The sequence below is a fragment of the Penicillium nucicola genome, assembly GCF_028828085.1.
Source record: "Penicillium nucicola strain IBT 29836 chromosome Unknown utg000002l, whole genome shotgun sequence".
Lineage (NCBI taxonomy): Eukaryota > Fungi > Ascomycota > Eurotiomycetes > Eurotiales > Aspergillaceae > Penicillium > Penicillium nucicola.
In genome coordinates this window covers 2,069,374-2,082,880 of record NW_026643126.1, presented here as the reverse complement: position 1 = coordinate 2,082,880, position 13,507 = coordinate 2,069,374, and the positions used below count along the sequence as shown (strand labels likewise).

The 13,507-nt window shown below is 49.3% G+C and overlaps 5 protein-coding genes across 5 annotated transcripts; 3 read left to right on the top strand and 2 right to left on the bottom strand.

Moving 5' to 3' along the window:
* Positions 1–922: 922 nt before the first annotated feature.
* N7511_002552 (aromatic ring-hydroxylating oxygenase subunit alpha) lies at positions 923–2,115 on the top strand (the record flags this gene model as incomplete). Its single annotated transcript, XM_057124977.1, has 2 exons — positions 923–1,605; positions 1,659–2,115. The coding sequence occupies 2 exons, from the start codon at positions 923–925 to the stop codon at positions 2,113–2,115; spliced, it is 1,140 nt and encodes a 379-aa protein (XP_056987136.1).
* Positions 2,116–2,754: 639 nt separating this feature from the next.
* On the top strand, positions 2,755–5,092 carry N7511_002551 (putative C6 transcription factor; the record flags this gene model as incomplete). Its single annotated transcript, XM_057124976.1, has 4 exons — positions 2,755–2,819; positions 2,870–2,981; positions 3,032–4,504; positions 4,574–5,092. The coding sequence occupies 4 exons, from the start codon at positions 2,755–2,757 to the stop codon at positions 5,090–5,092; spliced, it is 2,169 nt and encodes a 722-aa protein (XP_056987135.1).
* Positions 5,093–5,278: 186 nt separating this feature from the next.
* Positions 5,279–6,265, bottom strand: N7511_002550 (uncharacterized protein; the record flags this gene model as incomplete). Its single annotated transcript, XM_057124975.1, has 1 exon — positions 5,279–6,265. The coding sequence occupies one exon, from the start codon at positions 6,263–6,265 to the stop codon at positions 5,279–5,281; it is 987 nt and encodes a 328-aa protein (XP_056987134.1).
* Positions 6,266–6,762: 497 nt separating this feature from the next.
* On the top strand, positions 6,763–8,971 carry N7511_002549 (uncharacterized protein; the record flags this gene model as incomplete). Its single annotated transcript, XM_057124974.1, has 2 exons — positions 6,763–8,409; positions 8,492–8,971. 2 exons carry the CDS (start codon positions 6,763–6,765, stop codon positions 8,969–8,971), a joined length of 2,127 nt encoding a protein of 708 aa, XP_056987133.1.
* A 255-nt stretch (positions 8,972–9,226) lies between these two features.
* N7511_002548 (uncharacterized protein) lies at positions 9,227–11,084 on the bottom strand (the record flags this gene model as incomplete). The annotated part of the gene is made up of 6 exons (XM_057124973.1): positions 9,227–9,990; positions 10,044–10,463; positions 10,525–10,607; positions 10,657–10,770; positions 10,862–10,932; positions 10,986–11,084. 6 exons carry the CDS (start codon positions 11,082–11,084, stop codon positions 9,227–9,229), a joined length of 1,551 nt encoding a protein of 516 aa, XP_056987132.1.
* Between the last annotated feature and the right edge of the window lie 2,423 nt (positions 11,085–13,507).

Below are 13,507 nucleotides of genomic sequence, written 5' to 3'. Positions count from 1 at the left end.
TCAGATCTTGGTCCCTCAATAGATAACGGGGGGATCTCCCAGTTCCGTATCCCTTCCTTTGATGGTTCGAGCCGGTCATGTGATCGGCTCAGATTGTTGTTTGACTGAACAGCCATGGGATTATTCGAGACCTAAGAATAGAAAAGTCGAAGCTGATTGAGGGGTCATCTTTCCACCTATCGCAGAGAAAAAGGTTGGCAGAGGGGGGAAATCGGTGAGACTTGAATGTAGACTTGGGAATGAACGAGATGGACATGCCAGAAGGATTGGATTGTAGAGAAGATCGTTACTCCAATAGAAACATATGCAATACCCCAAAAATGACCCACCAAAGCAGTGACATACCAGATCAATGTATACACACTGATATGACGAGGCGGACCGAAGCAGTCCCATTTCAACGAGGTCCCTATAGCCCGGCTTTGAGTTGGATCCTGCGCGGTCACCAAACCAAGGGAGACAAAAGTACTGCGTAGACTGTGCGCATAGTAGGAAAGTCCATATGACCTTCGCCAACGCATTGCAGCATGTCGGTATTATCATCAATGCAGAAGCACACGGTAGAAAGCCGGTCACCCGAGTGGCGTATTACAAGCGCGGTAGTTCAATCCGTCTACCGTACGCACCCCTCTCTGATCGACAGATCTTAGCAGTCTAACTAGTCTTCATAACTATCCGGCGATGAACGGCTGAGCCTCCGTCCCGGTCCTGTGATCGGCGAATATGTGCATTTTGGACACACCCCCCATGGGGAATCATGAGCTCATGCTCATAGCCCTCATTCAGATCTAGATAAGGTAGGTTATATTAGGGGTCTCATCTGCCGTTCTGTACGAAACTTCAAGACAATCGACCTTTAAGTTTCATTCTTCAATTGATCAAGGTCTCTATATCAACGACACGAACTAGTTCTCACGTCACCATGTCCGCTTTGCCTGCGTCATGGTATTCCACATCGGAGATGTATGAGCTGGAGCGCCGCGCCATTTTCAGTCGCAAATGGCTGCTCACTACACACACAATGCGTTTTGCCAAGACTGGCGACTGGATCAAATATAATATCGCTGGATACGCCTTCATCCTTGTCAAGGATCGCGAGGGAAACGTCAATGCCTTCCATAACATCTGCCGACACCGCGCATTTCCAGTAGTGACTGGGGATGGTGGTTCTTCCCGAATCTTCTCTTGCCAATACCACGGGTGGTCCTATGGACTCAATGGCAAGCTCGCCAAGGCACCTGGATACCAGGAGCTGGAGGGCTTTGATAAGAGCAAGAACGGTCTCTTACCAATCCACACGCACATCGATGACAATGGGTTCATCTGGTTGAACTTGGATGCCGACGAGACTCCTGAATTTTCCTTTGCAGGTGACGCCAAAGATCTTGATCTGCAGGCCCGCCTCGAGGGGTTCAACTACGAAGACTATGAGTTTGATAACGCATGGGAAACGACCACCGAGTTCAATTGGAAGATCCTTTCACACATCCTCAATGAGCGCTACCAGGGTCAAACCTCTTCCCCCGATAGCAAGTCCGAGCAGGTTCCGGACAGTCTGAGGGCTGCTAGTACTTACTACTTCCCCAATGCCACCATGACCGTTTCGTACGTACATTCACCTGTTTGAGTGAAACATCCGTTGCTGACCGTGCATGCAGACCCCATTCTTTCTTCATGCAACGTTTGGTGCCCACAGGCCCCACTTCCTGCGCGGTGCGATACGAGGTTTTCCGACACAAGAGCTCCAACGAGGAAGACTTTGAGAAGATCAACGAAGTATACCAAAGCCTCATGTCCGAGGACAATGATCTCTGCACTGAAGCACAGCAGAGTCTCAATGAAGGCCAGATCTCTTCGCAGCTTGAAAAAGGCCCGCTCGACTTCCAGACCGCTGTTTACGGATTGGTTACGGAGCACCAAAAACGGGAAGAGGAGGCGCAGAAGCCGATCTGGCCTGCGCAGCAAAAACTCCCCATTGAGGCAGAAACCAGTCAGGAGGATATGGAGTTTTGCTCGAAACTCTCGAGTCCCCCTACTGGGTGCTGCGGAGGGAAAGCTTGTGGAGCGGGCCCTGCACCAGGACCAGCGACTGCCACCGAGACAGCAGTCTATTAACCCTTATGCATAGATTCTCGTGATCTCCTCCTGCGCATCGTTTATGTTGATAGTTTTTTACGATAATGACACCTTGCATCTAATGAACCTTTTTTTCATTTTCCCCATCCTTTTCTGGGTGTCCACGTCACACGACCAAGTATACGATCGTTCGGATCAGATGACACTATCTAGAGATTTGAACTAATCAGAGACTAGCCAATGCAAGCAACCTTATTATAGCCTGGGAGCAATCACTATCTCTCGTTCACAGTAGAAAGATAGCAACTACTCTTGATGTGCATGTGATTAGAGGCAAACAGTAATTCGCCCTTTGCCACTGGACATTTTAACCAATTCCAGTATAGGTTACATAGGTTCTAGATCGGAGGGGTTCCCGGAGAAACAGAGTCCCCTCATTCACCTTTTTTTTACTTATAGCTCCGACCTCGGGAGATTACGATCTTCTTTTCTTTGCTTATCTGTTCAAAGAGCAGCGAAACCCTTTTCCCCGCCTGTTTTTCCCGTAACGCGCTACAATGGCTGTCTGCGATCATAACCCCGCTTAACTCCAACCCTTTTGTTAGCTACGTTTTCTCCTAGACTCATATTCATATCCATATCCATATTCAACTCTCACCTCTCATAACTCTTATACCAATGGTGATGCCACGAGACAGTGCTCGTGGAAGATTACGGTCCCACGAGGCCTGCCTCAACTGCAGGTAAGAGAGAAACGGCTTATCTATTGGGGTGGGCCTGATGTCATCCACAGACGAAAGAAAACCCGCTGCCCGGCCGAGAAACCCTCTTGTTCCAGCTGTGTACGCCTGAACCAACCATGCCTGTATACATCGATCTCGAGAAGCTCAAGGGGTGGTCCATCAGTATGTCCCAAGAAGCAGTGGATGAATTGGCTGCTAACTTTCCCCCGTAGGACGATCGGCTCGCCTTCCTGGAGGAGAAAGTCAATCTCATTCTCAGCGGCTCTAGACCAACACAAGACATTCAGTTGGAAAAAGGGCGCGAGGGTGCACATGGAGTGAATGGAAATTCAGAGACATCGTATCCAACGCGCGCGCCTTCGAATGAACCTCTTAACCCTGTCTCCGACCCTTTCTTCCTCGGTTTTGGCTACGATGACTCCGCTTCCCAGCCAACATCGCCGGCAATCGCTAAAGCCATTGACCTCTACTTTGAATATTGCCATCGTCAGCCAATTTGGTGTTTCAATCGGGAAGAGGTCTCCGATCCAAGCTGTCTTTCGGAGGAACTTGTCTGTTGCCTGCTGGCGCTAACCTCAAGATTCTCGAGAGACAGAGATCAGTTAGAGCACTATGGCGACAGTGCAAGAAGCTTGGTCATGCTTCGTATGGCGAATGGTACGGTCGAGCTCGAGACAATTGAGAGTCTTTGTTTGCTCGCCTATTCTTCATTTTTAGGTATGGAAAAGACCCAGCTGTTTCATTATGTCGCAAGAATTGATTTTGGTATAGATGGGAATATTCATCTCGGTCGCTTCCATCTTGGTCTTGCGTTACATCTCTGCCGGTCAGCAACGCTAGATCTCGAATCGACTTATGTTGGGGAAGGTCCTATCACAGAGCGCAAGAAGCGCTTGTTTTGGAGTCTCCAGTGTCTCGAGCAATCGTACGGACAACAGAATGGTTTCCTTTGTGTTCCATCCGAAATCCTGCGCGCATTTTATGTTTCATCAAGTAGCGACCGAATGATGCAAAGCGAGAGCGAAGCAAAGCCTCCACCACTACCGACCGACGATCTCGGATGCCTAACCTCCTCTGATATAGGAATCTGGAGTCTAGCAGCTCACTTCGGCTGGGTCTGGAGTAGAGTCCGAACATATGTTTCAGACTGTGCTCGGAACAGACTAAAAGAGCCATGGAGACATGACTCGATGTATTCCATGGTGCTCTCGGATCTGACAGAAATTGAGAACAAACTCTCCCAATGTCACCGATACGACTCTGTCAAATTTTACGAGCGCACGGGAGAAGAGCTGGCAATGAACCGAGACTACTGGACTCCGTGGCTCAAGTTGCAATTTACTTATCATTGTATTCTGACCGTGCTCAACCACCCATTCCTCTACATCGTCGCATCGCAATACAATGACAACCTCGCAATCCCTAATGCCTTTTGGAGGCGTTCTTCAGAGCTGGTTCTCTTACACGCCACTTGGCTCGTCCGTATGATAGATATGGTTTCGGAGAAGAAAGTGCGTCTCATTGATCCATTCTTTGGGCACGCCGCTGCGATTGCGGCCACAGTACATCTATATTATTGCTGCGCTGCGGATCCTCGATTGAAATACAAGTCCAAGGTGGATTTTACTAAATGCAGAAAGTTCCTCAAGACTTTTGTGGGCTTCTCGTCGGCCTGTGCAAACCTGGTATGACTCTTTTCTTTTTTTTTTTTCTTTTTTCAAATGCAACTACCGAACAGGCGCTCACATTTGCAGGACCAAACTTTGGACAAGATGACCCGAATTGCTACTGGATCGGAAGATGTCGATTATGACTGGGAACCTGAGAAAATTCATCTCAGCATCCCTCTGATGTGGGATGTTCTTCAGGTTAATTGCAAACCCAAGCCACATGAAGTGTCTACTGGTGGCTTACTACATCCATCATTGACTCCCACCATTTCAACAGAAGAGGCAGATGATAGCCCCACATCCACCCTAGAGGTCATCGTCGCCATGTCTCCGAATATCACTGTGAACACCGCGGATGGTGGCCAGGCCGCCCACATGCCTCCGAATCTGCCACGCGTTTCTACTGCAAAATACTCGCCCGACTTAGGCATAGGAGAAAAGCTACTTGCCCCAGCTGATAGTCTAATGACTAACACTCCCTGGCTTTGGGCTGAAGCCTCGCAGTTTGTTGACCTGGAAAACAGTGTTGGATACGCCGATTCAGAATCAGCCCTCGGCAACATTGATGGATTTTCCACCTGGTGGGACTTTGGAAATTTATAGAACTAATAGGTTCATTGATTTCTACCACGGCTTCACTCTGACCTCAAGCCGTAACTCACATCCGACACTCCTGCCCAAAGCCCCTTGCGAGATGCCCCTTTGCGAAAACCAAAGAAACAAAAACTACCCTAACGAACGCCAGATAAAAACTTGATGCCCATGCGCTATTCCCCCAAAAGATCAAGTTCAAGCCGCCGCGACCGTCTTCAACTTCTCCTGCAATGCAGCAAAATTCCTCTTCATCGCACTTTCGGTAAACTGTGCCCCGGTGACCATCGGATACTTCTTCAACGGCCCCTGGATCAAAGCATCCTTGCAGGGTTGGTTGAAATAAGCAATGCTGTACCGATCACCAAAATAGTCACCGGGCTCACACGGCGCCTTAACTCGATGGAAGGTGGACTTGAACCTGTCGTCGGACCACGACATGAGTAAGTCCCCAATATTACACACAATCGCCTCGGTGCTCGCCTCCACTTTGGTCCATTCATCCCCTATCCCGAACTCAGTGACCACCTCGCGCCCCGGACAGATCTCCAGCCCACTCTGCCCTTCCTTTTGAAAGAGTAAAGTCAAAAAGTCCCAATCGGCATGTGCCCCTGCGCGATGATATTCTTGTCCGTCCGACACCTCCGGCTGCGCAAAGTAATGAAGTAGGCGCATGGTTGTCTGAGAGTTTGGTCGTGTGATGCCGTGGCATTCGATGAAGAATGTTTCGGGAAATCCTAGTCCCCGTGCAAAGCAGCGCATTAGGCGCTCGGAAACCCCTTGGACCCGGTGCATGAAGGTCAGGCTGGTCGATTGGAAGCCGGGGAGGTCGATATCGCTGATCCACAGGTCTTTCATGTTCTCGCCGAATTGCAGCTGGTAGGATTCCTTGCTGTCTGGTTTGCCGGTTGACGGACGGATTTGTGAGTTCTTCTCCCAACCCACGTTGTTTGCGTTCCAGGGCACCGTTGCTTTCACATTATCTGGTAGATCGAACATGCTCTTTGAGGTGTCGAACATGGCTTCAATGTCTTCTTTGGAGATGCCATGGTTGATGACGGTAAAGAATCCCACGTTTTCGGCAGCATCAATCAGTTGGTTTGTGATTTCATCGATGCGACTTTCAAAGTCGTGCATGGAGATGCGTGGAATAGCGCGGTCGACATAGCGGGTTTGAGAGGACATCTTGTTGACATTAACAGGAACAAGTCGGAAGTAATTGTATTTGTGTCTGAGATGCATCCAGGAGCGTGTCACGGTCTTTATAGGCAAGTTACTGTGATCTCAGCTCGTCCGAGGCCAAAAATGGCCTGCCTTGCATGCTCGGCCGCCCTCGGCCGAGCTGATAAGGATTGGCAAACTGAGGAAATATCAAGGCAGAAGGGGGTTAGTTGAGCGTGTTGTCCACTGCATGTCTGGTTAGTTACGGACATATGATAACACATTAAATATGTTATATTCAGTGTTCTGTAAGCCCTATAATAACAACAGGTCATTGTCAGTGTCGATAGATATTCCCCCCAATGTCGGGGTTGAGCGATATGCCCGAAATAAGCCAATAGCAGCAGCCCGTTTGACTAGTCTCTACCTAATGGAATTATGCGCTTTGTGATAGGCAAACGACTCATATTATCCGAACCCCAGATTGTCCGAATCCCCCATGTTTTGTTCTTTTAACAATCATGAGCTCGGGGGTACATCGAAAGCGCCTAGCCTGTGTTGAATGTACACGTCGCAAGGTCAAATGCGACAAGATATTGCCATGTCGAAACTGCGCCAGAAAAGGCACTTCGTGTACTCGACCGCGAGATCGGAGTTCTCCGGTTTCAAGTATCGAACAGACTGGTAGACTTGAGGAACCATTTACCAGCCTGACTGCTGGAGCACTTGATATCATCCAAAGACTTGAATCGCAAGTCAAGCAACTGGAAGCAGCTCTAGAAGAATCCAGGGGCAGAGAAACTCAGCAGCCGACGCCAACAGTCAGGTCGACTTCTACACCTAGATTACCAACGATATGTTCACCTGCAGCAGTGGAAACCTCAAAACTGGATCCGGAAGATTCAACAGGAGAGGTGGAAGACGCAGCGACAATTCTTGAATTTCTAGCATGGGGGCGTCGCAAAGATCCAACTTATCATGATGCGATCATTCAAAACAGCAAGGCAGCTCACTCGCCCGGAGACGTGACAGTTGAAGATGAAGTCGACTACACACGATCACCTGGATATATGCCTTCATCGGTATACCAGATGCTACTACCAACCCAGCCAAAGGTTCTCCAACTGGTCACATATCATATGAACTGTCTCCTCTGGTACCATGGTGCATTACACGCCACAACATTTATGCAAGAGCTGAACGAATTCTACGACGAGCATCATGGTCAAATTGATGCCCAGGGGGTAAACTTACAGTGGATAGCTCTATTATTCGCCATACTCACCGGTTCAATGACTTGCGCGCCTCGTAGCGTCGCGCAAGGCTGGGGATTCCACAGCGAAGAGCAAGAGACCCTATCAAAGCGCTGGCTCAAAGCCACAACAACGTGCCTCCAACAGGCAGAATATATGGCGTATCATTCTATCTACTCCGTGCAGGCGGTTGCTACTCTCACAATATCAGCACATATGCTTGGATACTCAAACGGACTATCAGTCTTACTCGCCTCCGCCGTCCGCATCGCCCAAGGTCTCGGTCTCCATCAATTGGGAGAAGAAGACGAGACAAACCAAATAACTGAAGGTGTGGTAACTCGAGAACTGGGTCGACGAGTCTGGTGTCAACTCTGCATCCAAGATTGGTTCTCAATCCCCTTCACAGAAAGCTATCTCCTTCATCAAGGGTTCACAACCTCCAAACCCCTAAATAGCGACGACGACATGACCATCCTCCCAGAACACACTCCAACAGCAACCAGCTATTCGCGTCTCTTCTACGACATCGCCGCCCTAATGCCGAATCTGCAAGACGCCATCGCGGCCTCTAATACCCCTTACACGAAATACGAACAAGTTCTTAAATATGATCGCAAAATGCGTACCCTCGCCACAAAGCATCTCCCGTACTATCTCCAGAATGTTCCTCTGGATCCGAGCTGGCCATGCTATGTCCCGTGGGCCCGACGCAGCCTGGCCATTAGTTCAGCCCACAAGGTTATTATGATCCATCGCAAATTCCTTAGTGCCAGCTTTTCCAATCCCATGTTTGAATTTACGCGGAAGACTTGCGTTGCGGCTTCGAGGACGATCATCAAGGAGCAGATGGAGGCTGTTCGGGACGGGGGACCTGTGCTTTGGATACATCAGGCTTTTAGTGTCACGGCGAGTGTAAGTGCATCATTTCGGTTTTATTCTCGAAGGTGGCTTTGCGATATTGGGAGGGTTTGAGTGTGCTGATGAATGCCTGCAGATCATCCTATGTCTAGATCTGTTCCATCAAACCGGTCCAGAGCGCGAGTCGTCGGAGCATAGACGGCTTATTGATGGCGGCATTGAAATATTGTCTCAGTGCCAGTCGGATATGATCGCCAAAAGGGGTGTTTCGTTGTTAAAGGCGATGCTTGCTGATGAGCAGGGCAAGACGTCTGAACGAAGGCTGATCTCGGGAATGCATGGACGAAGAGATACTTGCAACGACATGCCTGTCACTCAACGATCTAAGTATTTGAGTATCCCGGCTATCATTCGCAACTTCTATCAACAAGATCATGCTCCGCTGATTCAGAAATCACGGCGTACCTCTGAGACATCTGATGTTGGACGCTGGCCTGAGTTGATAAGGGATGAACCTGTCGCTACGCCTGGCGTTGACTTCTTGGCATCCCTTGGGTTGGAATGTGTCGGGGGGTTAGATGAGATATTGAACATGGCAGCGGACTACATGAATTAAATCAATTCCTACAAATAGACTACGGAAAACCTTTGTCTCGGTCCTCTAAATCCTAGTCATTCCCAAACCGATATATCCAAATGCTAGATTAAATATCATAAATATGAGATGTGAAAGGCCTGTCCAAGTAGACAATATGTACGCGCGATTAGCGAGGTACTAAAAGTTGGATATATGCAAGCAGGCCAAAACAAAATGATCAAAACCGTCCAAAATATTCCAAAAGAAAATTAAAAAAAAAAGTGGCCCGCGGCTCTAGTCAACCTTGCGAACCTGGGTTACAGGCGCCCTGTAGACACGGCGGCCGTGGAAGAGGTATAGAATAATGGCGAAAATGACCACAGCACCAAAGACCAGAATAGACCAATTCATAGACACGGGCGTTGGGTTGCTGGCAGTTGGGAAGAAAGTGAAAATAATGGCAAAGCAGAGCCATGCAAGGGAGAAGATATTAATGGCCAAACCGAACGAGCCAAGCGAAAAGCGCGCTGGGGGAATACCGCCCGGTTGAAGACGAACACGGATGAACGCGGCGATGGGTAGAATATATGTGGTGAAGAGAGCTGCAATCATGACGGATGCGACGGCGTTGAAGGCGGCAGTAGATCCGATGTTGATCAGGCTCAGTAGCACGGTGATGATTGTCGAGACCAGCACGGAGCAAACGGGGATCTGAGTTCGTCGATTGATGTGCGCGAGCTGCTTGGAGAATGGCAGAGCGTCGTCGCGGGCAAAAGCAAAGGTCTGGCGGGAGACGGTTGCAAGAATTCCGATTGCACTGCAGACTTCGAGGACGAGGATGATGGCGGCTACGCCGTTGGTGGCGGGAATAGAGCCAGTGGCGCGTTGAACTGCAGGGAGAAAAGAGAATCCACTAGCCGGCTCAAGGATGGCGTCTGTCAAAGGACCCATGTTGTATAGAAGAGTAACCAACATGATGAAACCGAGGGCACCGTTGATCAAAGCAGTTGAGACCATACACCACGGAACAATCAAGGCGGCATTTTGGATTTCCTCGGCTGTTCACGATTAGGGGTTTGTTCCAACATTTGCAGAGAGATGGTGAACTTACACATGTGAGTCGCGGCATCCGGGCCTGTCCAGGAGAAAATGGGAGTAAGCTGGCCTACCAAGCATGCCAGTCCCATACTTGACCATCCACCGGAGTTGGTGAATTCCTTCCAGACGGTTTCATCGGCGGCCTTTCCGGGGGACATAACCCACATCAAAACAAGAACAGCGACAAACCCACCGAGATGGATGGCGAGAATGAGGCCCTCCATAGGAGGCAGGATCTTATAGCCCCAAGTGTTGACAATAGTTCCGACAGCGGCAATGGCGATGGTCAGAAGAGTACCGTGCCAGCGCTCATATCCATACATCCAACCGGAGGGGTCTGAGTAGTTAAAGACCAATAAACCCTGGATCAGAGTGCCGCAAAGGTAGCAAATACTCGCAAAAGCAGCCTGCCACCCCAGAACCGAAAGCCATCCTAGTGTGATATTAGCGCGCGATTCGCTTTCACAGATCGGAGATATAAAGTGGGCTCGTACCGGTGAGATAACTCAAGAATCGCTGGTACCTGGGCCAGGCAAACTCACTGACCCAGTGGTACTGACCACCGGATGTTGGCGAGCTAAAGAAATGTTAAGTTCCATGCGCACAAAGTTTGGACGTGGACTTACATCGACGCAATCTCAGCCATGGACACGACCGCGGCGAAAAAGCCTACAAAGGACGCGATGTATACATAGACCATGCCCGCTTTTCCGCCATCGATGAGACCATAAGTACTCGTACTGCGCGTTCTCCATTATTACTGCTGTTCCATGTCGCAACCCAATATACCAGTCGCAGTATACCAGTCGTAATCGCCTGGGTCAAACTCACAGTAGAATAGACTCCCATGTGGCCATCAAGGTCGTCGTGAATCCTAGAATCGAATAAAATCGGAAATTTCTCTGCCGCCGATCAGCCCTTGGTCCGCAATTCTTTTTTCCGACACCTGTCGCACCTTAAATTCCTGGGTCTTGCCCAATCGCTGCATGTCCCAGTCATCTTGGGCATTCGCGTCGAGGCCGACCTCGTGCGACATCATCTCCTTGTCCTGCATGGCGTGGTGTGCGGAGGAGAAAGGGAGAAGGCGAAGATCGCAAGCCAGAGGGAAGGGAGACAACTACCAATCATACGGGGCTAAATGGGGACCACATATGAGTGGAGCTTGAAGTTTATCTTGATTCTGTGCTTTGCATCGTCGCGTCTGGGCGTGCATGTGCATGGAGAGGTGTGCATTGCTCAGTATCCTTAGATCTGCCAGGTGCAGATATTGTCTATAGGCGCTATAAACGCCCCCTTGGAGACTATTTCCCCGGCGGGTTGGCCTCACAAATTGCACATTCCATGGGGTTCGGGAAGGCGAAAGGCGACTCCGCCGCCACACTCTTCACAAAGTTCAGACACGCATAGCTCGAACCGAATTAGATTGCCGTGGGGCCTGGCGCCGATTTCTCGACAAATGAGAAATGTCTCGTCCTGCAGCCAGCACACAGTCCCACTCCCACAATCCGCTCGGGGTCAAAGATTACAGAATAGGGCCAATCAAGCCAACGTTTCAGGCTCATCATTCGGGATGACCCGTCACAGATGGAGTTGTGGCCGAAACAAGCTCGTTGAAAGGTTTGGCCCTGTAGAAATGCTGGTACAGTGTAGGAACCTGAGCTAGCACGGACTCTTCGTTTTGGATAGATCGACGTGCAATTTCTGCGATGCGCCGTGGGGTGGATTATTCAATAGTCGGGGTGTGCCAGAGACAATAACGGCCTAAGTGACTTGGCAGCATCTGCTGTACATGTACCCCTGTCTGATGAGCTCTGTCTGGGCCACAAAGCGCCTATTACCTCGCCAGCCACTGACCGCATTCCTGCACTTACCCCTGTTCCCTCGTGGCATTAGTTCCGTCGGTGGATTGGATTCTGGTGTCCGGATTGTAAACAGGTCTGACGTGTGTGCTAGAGTAGACGACATTCCTGCGTAAGTGTACTTATGATGTGAAACACCACTATTTGCTAAATTCCGCAATTGAGCGCCATCCCGCGCCATCCCTTCGGAGTAGTGAGGACTCCGTAGTGATTCGAACTCTATTGCGCCGTCTAAAATCGTGGGTGCATACTCCTTGACCCTTGGTCGAAATGCATGGATACGTGTACACAAGAGAACAAGTGCTATCTGAGGGCATAATGCAACCACACTTCCCCTGAACTTCCCCTGCCACTTTTCGGCGTTTTCTTTCTGTTTTAGTGCTCGGCCCTTGCCGCTTTTTGCTCAGTATATCTGAGCACGCCTGTGTTATATAAGCAGATTTATGGCTGAGTAAGCTGCATCCCTGTTGATCACGTGCCAAGTGTGCTTTTCTCCTTGTAGATGACGTTCGTTTGGCTTCGTTACTGGTGATTAGGATATTTTTGAGGTCGCCTTGGAGATATGCTTGGGCGAGCAGGATGTGGTCTATTCACATCATAGTACTTAGTCGATAGACAACCTTTCAGACTGAATGATGAAGGTTAAGTCGACTAGAAATTAGGGTAAATCGATATGAACACGGAATATTCGTAGCAATGAAAAGCACTTCATACTCCGCACTTCACAGTAATGCTTGGATAAGTTATACAGTCTGAACCCGATGTTTCAAGGTCAACCTTGGATGTCTACCACTCCGAACACACCAGTCTGCAGATACATTTACTTCTAAAGTTGGCAATCCAGGATATAATACGTTCTGCGGGGATTTTGCGCATAACCCCGAGAAACTCGGACACCTAAGGGATAACTATCTACAGTAATATAAGGGGCTGAGTCTGTAACATAGAGCTAACATGTCTGTAAAAAAGACAGTAATCCCCTGACGCGAGACATACGAATATGCGATACATCTTGTTCTCTCCGCCCGCGACAGAAACGTAGACTTTATACCTTCTAGCGTCATATAATCACACAAGACTGTGCAATTTTTCAGAGTGCAACGAGACAACAAGATCGTGTTCCTCTGGGAATAGGAGCATGATGAGAATCAAGGGCTATGAAAAAGCAACGTTAGTTAAGTCAACTTACAGGGAACATGGTATTGTGGGGACAAAGTGCTCTATTGGGTATAGTCCGAATACAGATTGATTGTGCACTAGATACCTCTAGTAATCTAAGCAACTCTCTGAGTCTGAGCCCGGGTTGAAGCTCGCTCATTGAGCCTGGCTCTGGGTGCCCTTATCAAAGCGCGGCAGCAGCGGCAGCGGAGACAGCAAACCCAACTCACAGAGAAGGTTGGATCTGTATCACTGACTATCTATCTATAATCAAGCAACTACACGCTCTACCTTCGGCATCATCGGATCCAGCTGCCGAGAGATGCCGGTGTCTCACAGCTCGGCAAGCCAAGAGATTTTTCTTCTTCTTCCGATGAGACATCACCCACAATGCAATTTCAAAAATTCAATAGGCTCAAGGGGATTTGCGGAGATAAGAAAACATAGCACGAGCTCTTCG